General features: G+C 36.1%; 3 protein-coding genes across 3 annotated transcripts; all 3 read left to right on the plus strand.

Annotated features, from left to right (window-relative positions):
- The first annotated feature begins 1,524 nt into the window (after positions 1 to 1,524).
- Positions 1,525 to 3,080, plus strand: LOC147481257 (uncharacterized). Its single transcript, XM_086578880.1, has 2 exons — positions 1,525 to 1,774; positions 2,509 to 3,080. The coding sequence occupies exons 1-2, from the start codon at positions 1,525 to 1,527 to the stop codon at positions 3,078 to 3,080; spliced, it is 822 nt and encodes a 273-aa protein (XP_086435006.1).
- A 4,587-nt stretch (positions 3,081 to 7,667) lies between these two features.
- Positions 7,668 to 9,525, plus strand: LOC147481258 (uncharacterized). The gene is made up of 2 exons (XM_086578881.1): positions 7,668 to 8,148; positions 8,228 to 9,525. Exons 1-2 carry the CDS (start codon positions 7,668 to 7,670, stop codon positions 8,533 to 8,535), a joined length of 789 nt encoding a protein of 262 aa, XP_086435007.1. The 3' UTR covers positions 8,536 to 9,525.
- On the plus strand, positions 9,082 to 10,315 carry LOC147481259 (protein FAR1-RELATED SEQUENCE 6-like). Its single transcript, XM_086578882.1, has 2 exons — positions 9,082 to 9,559; positions 9,792 to 10,315. Exons 1-2 carry the CDS (start codon positions 9,082 to 9,084, stop codon positions 10,313 to 10,315), a joined length of 1,002 nt encoding a protein of 333 aa, XP_086435008.1.

A 10,315-nucleotide genomic window follows, 5' to 3' on the forward strand; every position in this document is an offset into this window, starting at 1 on the left:
AGTCATTTTAGTTGGTTCGATCAACCAATTCCCTTTTGTTAGGTGTTACTTGGTGATATACATGATTAAACTCTAATATGTGAAGAAAATATATGTTGAAAATAATGTTTAAAAAACTGAACCGGTAATCAAACCACTTTTTGTTCAAATGGTTTCGACTAGGTTCAACCATGGTTTAACTTCGGTCGAACCGGTTGGTATTTAATTATCAAAGTTTTAATAAAGGACGTGATCTTAATTCCATTGAAATGACAAACTAAAGGTGATTTTAGTCCATATAAGAGAACTTAAGTTGTTACCACAAAAAGTAATTGGGTTAATTTGTCTAGATGCCCAGGGAAGCACGCTGACGCAACAGGCAGAGATCAAGAAATTCATTTTGGAGGCTTACGAGGAAAAATATAAATACTCAGAAGTTAACATGAGCCCACTCCTTCTAAATCTCATTCCAAAGCTTGTTACAGCTAAGGAAAATGTTATTTTCACTGCCATCCCCACCATGCATGGATGAGATCAAAGATGCTGTGTTTGCCATGGATGCTAACAGTGCCCCAGGCCAGATGGCTTCCAAAGTTATTTTTATCACTCTTTCAGGAATATAATTGGAGAAGATGTCAGCAAAGCTATCATTTCATTCTTTAGGGACAACACTCTCCCTCAAGGTATGAACTGTAGTTTTCTCGTCCTAGTGCAAAAAATAGCCAACTCCATTACAGTTAACCACTTCAAACCTATATGCTTAAGTAATATTCTCTTCAAGATTATCACTAAAATTCTTTCTTTGAGAATTAAACATACCATAAGCAACATCATCACTGGAGAGCAATTAGCCTTCATTAAAGGACAAACAAACAGTACAAAAGGCATTGCTTTGGCTTCAAAATGATGAACGACCTAAAGAAAAGGGGTGAAAATGTAGCTATGAAACCGATATCACCCAAACATTTGATTCACTCGGTTGGGAGTTCCTTCTTGAAGTCCTCTTTAAGATTTGGGTTCAACGATACTTGGTGCTCATGGATCTCTACTCTACTAAAAAAGCCATATCTCTTTGATATAGCGAAGATGTTTTAAGCATAGGTATAAACCGGCTCTTCCGCCCATATGGGGAAAAATTAAGCATATGACAGCAATCGGGAATTGTCCTAGCCCTACGCACATCCTTTTTGTTGGCGATATATTCATCTTTGCAAATGGAGACATTCGTGGTCTTAAACTTCTTAAAGAGATGTTATATCTTTACCAGTATTCAACTGGGCAGTTTTTTAATACTTCAAAGAGCAAACTCTACTTGGGAGCCATGCCTAACTCCAAGAAGCATCGAGTTTAACCAACTGCCAGATAAGTATCTTAGAGCTCCCATATTCCAAGGTAGAATTACTAGAGCAAGAATACAAGTCTTGGTGGACAAAATCAGGAGGAGGGCCAGTGGATGGGCTGGTAGGATGCTCTCTTTTCAAGGTAGAGTGGTTCTAGACAGTCAGTATTAAATAGCCTTCCAGTTTACAACATGTCGGTGTATAAATGGCTACAAAATGCATAAGGGAATGTGAACTTGCCATCAAAAATTTCATCTGGTCTGGGGATCCAACGGTGAGAAAGGGAGTCACTCTAAAATGGGAGACGGTCTGTAAGCCACTTGATGAAGGGGGCCTTGGTATTAGAAGGCTCAAGGAGCTGAACCTTGCACTTCTTATGAAGGTAGCTTGGAATTTTCTGAATGAGGAGATCAAGTGGAGCAGATTCATGAAGAAAAAATTCACAATGAAAGATGGTAAGTATTTACCTTATCATAAACATTCATCAGTCTGGCAGGGCTTAAAATGGGATTTAACATAAATGAAGCCTTTCCTAGGGTGGATTGTGGGGCAAGGAAGAAGCATCAATGTGTGGCGTAAAACAACATGCTGGTGATGTTGTACAAGGTATAAACCGGAGGGAATTCTGCAAAGGTGTCGACCTTATCATTAATAACCGATGGGCACATAGCAACTCCCATTCAAGAAGTTCTTTTGAAAGAAGGCATTAATGTAAACTTTCTAAATCCCCCCCCAAACAAAAGAAGAGCATGATACTAGAATTTGGAAACCCTCTCACGATGGGTTCGAGGTGATTAGGAAAAAATAAGCTAAGATTAGCTGGCATAAGTGGGTATGTGCAAGACATATACATCCCTAGACAAGCTGGACTTGCTTGGAAGTTGCTTCACCGAGTGGTACCAATAGATGACAAGCTGCAAAAGAAGGGCATTCACATCATTTCTTGCTGCAGACTTTGCCAAAAGGATTCAGAAAGTACAAATCATATCCTTTGGGAGTGTGAGGTGTCCAGGACGCTGTGGCAATGGGCCTCGAACTATTTTAGTGTTAATCTCACAAGCATCAACTTAAAATCGGTCATGAAAGTAGGACGAGGACACAACCAAATCAGAAAAGGAGCTTTGGAATGTTGCGGCTATCCACCTCATGGTTCAACTATGGAAAACTAGAAACAATATTTTCTTCGAAGATGCGACAATAAATCCTATGAGAATAAGATGTGAAGTGCTTAAAAGGGTAAGCGTTGATGGTCTCTTGGTAACTGGAACTATGAGTAACTCTACCATTGATTTTCACCTTCTAAACCAAATGAACATTAAAAGAAGAGTGAGGCCATTGAACACAATCAGAGAACTGTCATGGATTCCACCTGACCTTGGTGTAGTTAAGGCCAACACAGATGGTTCGGCCTTAGGAAACCCAGGCAATGGGGGTGCGGGAATTATCTTCAGAAACTACAAGGTGGAAATTTTGGGTGTCTTAGTACAAGGCCTAGGAGTTACTACAAACTATGAGGCAGAAAGCTTGGCAGTGGTTTTGGCTACTGAAACTATCGTGGATAAAGGCTGGCACAAACTCTGGATTGAGAGTAACTCAATGACTGTAGTTCTTGCATTCAAAGGAGGTGAAGTTCCATGGTGGCTGAGAGCAAGATGGTATAGAGCCTCGAATCTCATCGATTGGAAAATCTCACATACACTCAGAGAAGATAATTTTGGAGTAGATGCAATAGGAAAACATGGATCGACTTTGAGTAGATGAGTTTTCTCTTGGATTCCTAATAGACCTCCTTTTATTAAGTCATTACAATGTCCTCACCGGACTTACTACAAATTTGATTAAGAATTATTCTTAGAGTCTGTTGTAATCCCATTTTGTCAGAGTTGTATTCTTTATAATATTATTAATAAAATATCCTACTTGCATGCAAAAAAAAAAGGGTTAATTTTCCCCCCCACATTTGTCACCAGTTTATAATAAACTCTCCCACATTTGTAAACATCACGATTTCCCCCCTGCACCGTTTGACTTCCATCCCAGTTCCATTGGTATTTCACCTAATACCAAAATTACCCCTAAACCAAGGGTATAACGGGTGTTTAATAGTAGCTCTTTTTCAAGTGTAAAGAGGAAAAAGACAAAATGTAATAACGGTTCTTTTTGAGGGGTAATTTTGGAATACTAACAGAATTAGGATGGAAGCCCGGGTGGGGATCATAATGTTTACAAATGTGGGGGGTTTATTATAAACTTGTGACAAATGTGGGTGGTTTAGACAAATTAACCCAAAGTAATTGGGCAGGGTGGTGAGGTGTGTTGGTTGACCTTGTTTAGGATTCAAGTTCTGACACGGCCTTGCTTCAGAAGTTGAATTTAGAGGCTAGATTATCAAGATCCCCCAAAGTATTAGAATGCTACTAGCTCTTACCTCCTCTAGGCATTATGAAAATTAGCACGGATGGTACATAAGGAGGGAACCCAAGCATTGTTGGTTGGGGACTTGTTGCAAGCTAGGAACCATCTGGGTGTTGTTTGTGCTACTGGCATCGGGGTTCTAGGTGTGGAGACATGTTACATGGCTAAATCATATGGGATCATATAGGGAACTAGGAAAGCAATTGAGCAATGATGGACAAACATATAGATCGAATTTGACTCACAAGCCATTGTCTATGTATTTCAAGCAAACAAGGTACATTGGATATTTAAAACTGCATGACAAAAACTTAAAGTGCAATTAAACTGGGTGAACATCACACGAACATGGAGGGAATCCAACTTTGGGGCTGATTCTTGTGGTAAGGAAGGATATGATGCACTCTTGCAATGGTGGGTGCATAGGCCAGACTAGAAAACCCTAATGCAACCTACTACAGATTCACAAACAAATCTGGCATGGAACTTCATCCATGGCACATATGATGCAACTTTAATTTTTCTTTCCTTATAACTTGTTTTAATTTTAATATAAAATTACTCTTGAGAATATATATATACAGTCTTTCTCTAAAAAGTAGCTACTTAAGTTAACTTAAAATAAGAATGCGTAGGTAAAATGGGGAGGGATAGAGCCACATTCATTATGCGTACATTATAGCCACATTTTCGACATACAAGTGAATTAAGGCCTAGTATATATAGGTGGGGGGGGGGGGGGGGGGTGGTATGGCCCCAAATAATTGAAATTAGGATTTCCCTCCAAATAGATTATCAACTAACTTTTTTGTCTTTTGACCAGTCAAAACACAAGGGAAAAAAGAAAAAAAAAACACACACATACACATGAAATGACATTAATATCCTTTTACTCACCCATATATATTTTTTTCTTTTAATTATTCTGTGAGCCCCACAAAAAAAAACTCATACTTAGATAATATTTACATCTCACAAATAAAAAAAAATCTAAAAAATGTGGGCCCACATAAAAAATAAAGTGGAGAATTAGTGTTTGTGGGACCCACATTTTTTTTAGAAAAATTATTATTTTTTATTTGTGAAATGTAAGTATTTTCTAAGTATGTGGTGGGCCCATAGAATAATAAAAGAAAAATAAATATGGGAGAGTAAAAAAGTATTAATGTCATTTCATGTGCCTTAACTGGTCTTTATTTTATTTTTTATTCACTTATTAAAATAAATTGAAGACATTTTTTTAATTGTTTTTTTTGTTTTGTGGGGCTCACATAATAATAAAAATAAATATTGGAGAGTAAAAAGGTATTAATGTCATTTCATGTGTCTTTTATTCTTTTATTATTATTATTATTTTCATGTGTTTTGACTGGTCAAAAGACGGAAAAGTTAGTTGATCGTTAATTTGGGGGGAAAATCCTAATTTCAGTTATTTTAGGGGAGTAATCCTAATTGCAACTACTGGTGGGGGGTCGGTATGTCAATATAACCCTAAAATAAATTCACATTTGTTAGCAAAAATAAAAATAGAAAATAAATAACAAATTGTTGATATAAGTCTTGGTGTAGGAGGAGATAACAACCAAATTACCAAACTCTATTGAGTTTCTTTTTTGATGTGTGACCAATGACCCCAATAACTCTTACGGTCAATTAGCTACCTAACCGGAGCCGTAATCCGTAATATGGTATACTTGGGACTAAATTTGATAACTATAACAATTGACATTATACCAAAATATATTTTTTCCTTAATTGAATTGAAGAACCCAATTTACATCTCTTTTCTATAGTAGTAACCATGATACAAAATATCCCGATATATCGCGATATTTGGAGATATCTATCCAAATTTCAGAGAAAGATATATAAATATCACGATATGTTCAGAGATATATACGACTGTAAATATCGGTGATATTTCGATGATATTTGTGATATTTACGATATTTGGAGATATTTGGGGATATTTTGTATATATAACAATTTTATTTAATATTTACCATTATATTTCAAATAAATATAAATAATGTATCATGATATATCAAGAAATATCCATAATATTCACGATATTTGTCGATATTTTGGATATATCAACGATATTTGCATGTGAAACAATGTCAAATATCCCCAAAAAGAGAGATATATCCACGATACATATCCAGAAATTGAATATCAATAAATATCCATATCCTGATATTTTGTAGTATGGTAGTAACAAGTGGCTTCATGCCACACGAGTTAGCTTCACAGGATGGATATCAAAGATCCAAAGAAGAAATCATGTGCCCTGGTCGTTCCTTATGGGACCAAGGATTACAGTGGATCTCTTGTGAATTTCATCATAAACAAGTTTGCCCACGTGTAGAAAGACCTCGTTGTAAGTAAATTGTTGATTGGATGTGAATGTTGGTTAATTGTTTGTGTGTGTGTCTTAACGTCTTTCTTTTTGCCTTGTAGACCCAATGTCAAATCAGGAGTTGGTAGAAAATTTTCTTGATCTCTACCCGACAATTTTATTGAAATCTTTTGGTCTATGGCCGGCCGCTACTACACCTAAAAATATTATCCATCCTCTATCTCTTATTCTCTGCTTTTGCTTTTCTATATTCTAAAGAAGGAATGTGGTACTAATCTAGAACATCAATTTAAACCATAACATTTATGTTTCTAATGCATTATTGCATTCAAGAAAGTCTAATTTCACCAATCAATATATATCTAATTTCATCTACTTTGTTTGTATTGAAACTTCGATCAAAGAGCTCAAATGATTAATGATTGATAATTTTTCAGAATTAAAATAAAAAAAATCACAAAATTTCGTGAAAATTTGTTGGTTAGACGAGTTACTCCTGCTAGGTATATACTCGCCATATTTCAATGCCGATAAGCTCCAAAAACTGGCATTTATTGTGAAATATTGTGATATGCCACAACATTTTGTACTATGCTTCAAAGTGGTATAAAAATGTTAGGGGCTAATTGTATAATTTTAGTGATATAAAAGAGGTTATTCAAAATTAATAAAAAATTACAAAAATTATATAATTTTAGTGATATGAGGGAGGTTATTCTAAATTAATAAAGGGTATTTTTGTAGTACGTCACACTATAATAGTGCACTTTTGAGTTTAGTCACACGAAGTTCAAATATTTGATTTTAGTCACACTCTGTCAACTTTTCTGTCTCAATCTGTTAGTCAACATATTTGACTAGGTCAAACTGTACGTTGACCGTATATATATACATAACCCTATTTTTTTTATACAATCCATCATCACTCACCAATATACTCGAGGACAATCTCAGTGGTAGAAAACAAATATTATCAATCTGGTCTAACAACTTGAATCTCGATGAATATCGAAAGTCAATTAAATTAGGGTACTCAACAAACAAAACTAGGGTTAATGGTTCCCGAAACAAAACAAAACATTCTTCAAAATTACTCACATCCAATTGGGAATTAATGGCATTTGAAAGAAGTTAAGAGGCAGGGACAAAAAGAGATCTCAATTTGTTAACTTCTCCTCAAAATGTATGTGCTTATCCTAATTTAACATTGTTACCTTGATTTAACAATGTTTACTATAATTTCATCCATTTTTAATGACAAAAATTTGGGGGTTTGTTGTCTAATTAACAAATTGGGTAAAATTATTTAGTCAATTGATGTTTATTGCTTACTAATTAGCGTGGTGTTTGTGGTTCAATTGCTATGTAGGCATGAGTCAGCCTAGTTACAAGGTCATTAGGGCATATTATGGTGGTAAATGGGTTATTAATCGTATTAATGGATTAAGATTATTTCAGTACGTTGGAGGTAATGTGGTTGATTCAAAAAAATTCCAGAAAAATTACATGACCAAGGGAAAACTGTTAGGTTGGATACATGAGGTTATTCCCTCTCCTCCAAATGAAAAAAAGTTATGATTTATTCCTTGGTGAGTGGATCAAAGTTACTATTAGAGACTAATGCTAGGGTGATGAACTTTTGGACTAAGTCAAATCCAGACAAAAATGGACATGTGCATATTTATGTGGATTTTCTACAAGACCTCACTGGGGTCATGCCTCCCCCACCTACAACACATACCATTAACCCAGTCATACCTTCCCCACCTACCATTAACCCAGTCATACCTTCCCCACCTACAACACATACCAATAACCTAGTCATACCTTCCCCACCTACAACACAAGCCAATAACCCAATCATACCTTCCCCACCTACAACACAGACCAATAAAAAATGCACACAACAATGTAAGGTGAACCCCACTAACCTAACAGCTAAGAGGAAAAATCTACCATTGAAGAGAAACACAGTTGATGAAGAATGTGTTGATATAGAGACTGCTGGGACTGCTGGGACTATTGGGAATGCCAATGGTCATGAAGCTGTTGAAGGTATGATTGTGTTTGTATTTGATTTTGTTATAAATTTATGGGTATACCTGTTTCATTGATATATGTTTCTTATGCATAGATATTGATCATGTGGAGCCTAAAGAAGGCTATCACAGTAATCTTTCAGATAGTGAATATGATGAGAAAGAGTTAAATGAAGAACAAGGCATAGAAATGGAAGAAAAGGATGAGGCTGATGTTGAGGTGGAGGATGATGCTGATGTTGAGGTTGAGGATGAGTTAGAAGATGCATATGAGGTTGATGAACAAGATGAAGAGATTCAGAAGTATGTTGTAGGTTCAAATATCGAGGATTTTGTTAGGAATAATTCTACATGTCATCCAGAAGAGAGGGGATTGAGGAAACTAATGTGGGTAAGGGGTTAAAACTTGTGCTTGGTCGGGGCTACAAAAGAGGAAGCCAGACAATATATGAGGACTTATGGTATTCAAAATAGGTTTGTGATATCATGGGATTACAATGATAATAGGAGGTTGAGATTAACTTGTGACATAGAGCATTCACAAAGCAAGAAAGAGAATAGAGGGAGGAAAAGGAAAGGGAAGAAACAAGGGCAAAAGAAACAAAAGAAACAAAAGAAAGGGAAGAAAGGGAAGAAATGAAAATGGTTTTGCAATCTGACTAGGTTAAATGATCAACACACTTTCAAGCTCAAGACTGCAAACTTTGAGCACACTTGTAACCCAGAAAGCAATCATAGAAACCTTATGGCTAATGCTAATTGGATTTCTGGCCAAATTGATGAACAAATGAGGTTGCATCACAAGTCATACAGACCTAGGGATATCATTAAGATCATATGGAAGGATTTCACAGTTAAGATCAAGTACTAGCAGGCTTGGCATGCCAGAGCTATAACTTTGGATAAGATTCATGGCAATTATGAATACTCTTACAATAGACTGCCTGAGATGTGTAAGCAGTTGCTAATAGCTAACCCTGGTAGTAGTTTCAAGTGTGCAAGGGATGATGCTACAAAGAAGTTCACTGGGTTATGTGTGGCCTTTAAGGCTAGTTTGAGAAGGTTTGTAAGAGGCTGTAGGCCCATCATTGGATTGGATGGGTGTTTCTTAAAGGGTAAATATGGTGGGATTTGGTTGCCAATTGTAAGTTTAGATGGTAATAATGGCATGTTCCCTTTGGCTATCTACATTTGCAAGGTGGAGAACAAGGAGAATTGGACAAATTTCTTGGAGATTATGAAGAATGACCTCGAGGATCACTCATTCAATCTAACTATCATGTCTGATAGACAGAAGGGTTTGGACATAGCAGTGAGCACTACATTTCCTAGGGTTGATCAGAGGTTTTGCTTTAGACATATATTTCAGAACATGCAAAAGTATCACAGAGGGCACGATCTTGAGGACGCAATTATCAGATTATCATGTGCTATAGCTAGAGTTTATCTTTTATTCTACTTCTATTTTAAATGATTAATTATTTGTTAATTTTAGTTCTTCTATTATGATTAGGATTTGTTAAAGTTCCTTAAGATTTTCCTTAAGATTTTCAGATTATTATTATTATTGAATTAAGAGAATTCGTTTTTATTCATTAAACCCTAGTTTTGGGTATTTTTATACATTGTGTATCTATTGTTCTTGCTTTCGCGACAAAGATACATCAGGGCCTCTGATGGAAAGATTGGCATGGGGAGCATCTAGTGCATACATAGAACATGAGTTCAAGACCTTTATGGAAGACCTTGAAACTGCAGCACTGAATGAAGAAATTAGAAAGAAAGGGATACCAAGTAATGGTGAAGATGGTCAGCCAAAGAGACCAAAGGTGAAGACAGCCAAGGAGTACCTTATGAAAGAGGAAACTAAATTGTGGGCAAGACATGCTTTTGATATAAGGTCAAAAGTTGAACATGTTACCAATAACTTCTCAGAGTTATTCAATTCTTGGATTCTAGAAATCAGGGACAAACCAATATACCAGCTGGCTTTGCAATTCACTCTTATGATAAGTAGTTTATTGTATCAGAAAAGGGTCCAAGGAGATAGTATGGGTGCAGACCTTGAACTTGTGCCTAGAGTTAAGGAGATCATTGCAAAGCATTTGGATGTTGTCAGGGGATATAATGTCTCAGGGTCAACTGAGTTTACATTTGTTGTTTACATTTGTTGTGTCAACTGA

This window comes from Coptis chinensis, chromosome 8 (assembly GCF_015680905.1).
Source record: "Coptis chinensis isolate HL-2020 chromosome 8, ASM1568090v1, whole genome shotgun sequence".
NCBI lineage: Eukaryota > Viridiplantae > Streptophyta > Magnoliopsida > Ranunculales > Ranunculaceae > Coptis > Coptis chinensis.

Bases quoted from the DNA above. Each gene is read 5' to 3' on its own strand.
- LOC147481257 (XM_086578880.1), top strand. From the start codon at position 1,525: ATGGCTACAAAATGCATAAGGGAATGTGAACTTGCCATCAAAAATTTC. The intron at 1,775-2,508 runs GTAAGTATTTAC...TTTTCTTCGAAG, and splicing joins AAAATTCACAATGAAAGATG to ATGCGACAATAAATCCTATG.
- LOC147481258 (XM_086578881.1), top strand. From the start codon at position 7,668: ATGATTTATTCCTTGGTGAGTGGATCAAAGTTACTATTAGAGACTAAT. The intron at 8,149-8,227 runs GTATGATTGTGT...TCTTATGCATAG, and splicing joins TGGTCATGAAGCTGTTGAAG to ATATTGATCATGTGGAGCCT.
- LOC147481259 (XM_086578882.1), top strand. From the start codon at position 9,082: ATGTGTAAGCAGTTGCTAATAGCTAACCCTGGTAGTAGTTTCAAGTGT. The intron at 9,560-9,791 runs GTGCTATAGCTA...TTCGCGACAAAG, and splicing joins CGCAATTATCAGATTATCAT to ATACATCAGGGCCTCTGATG.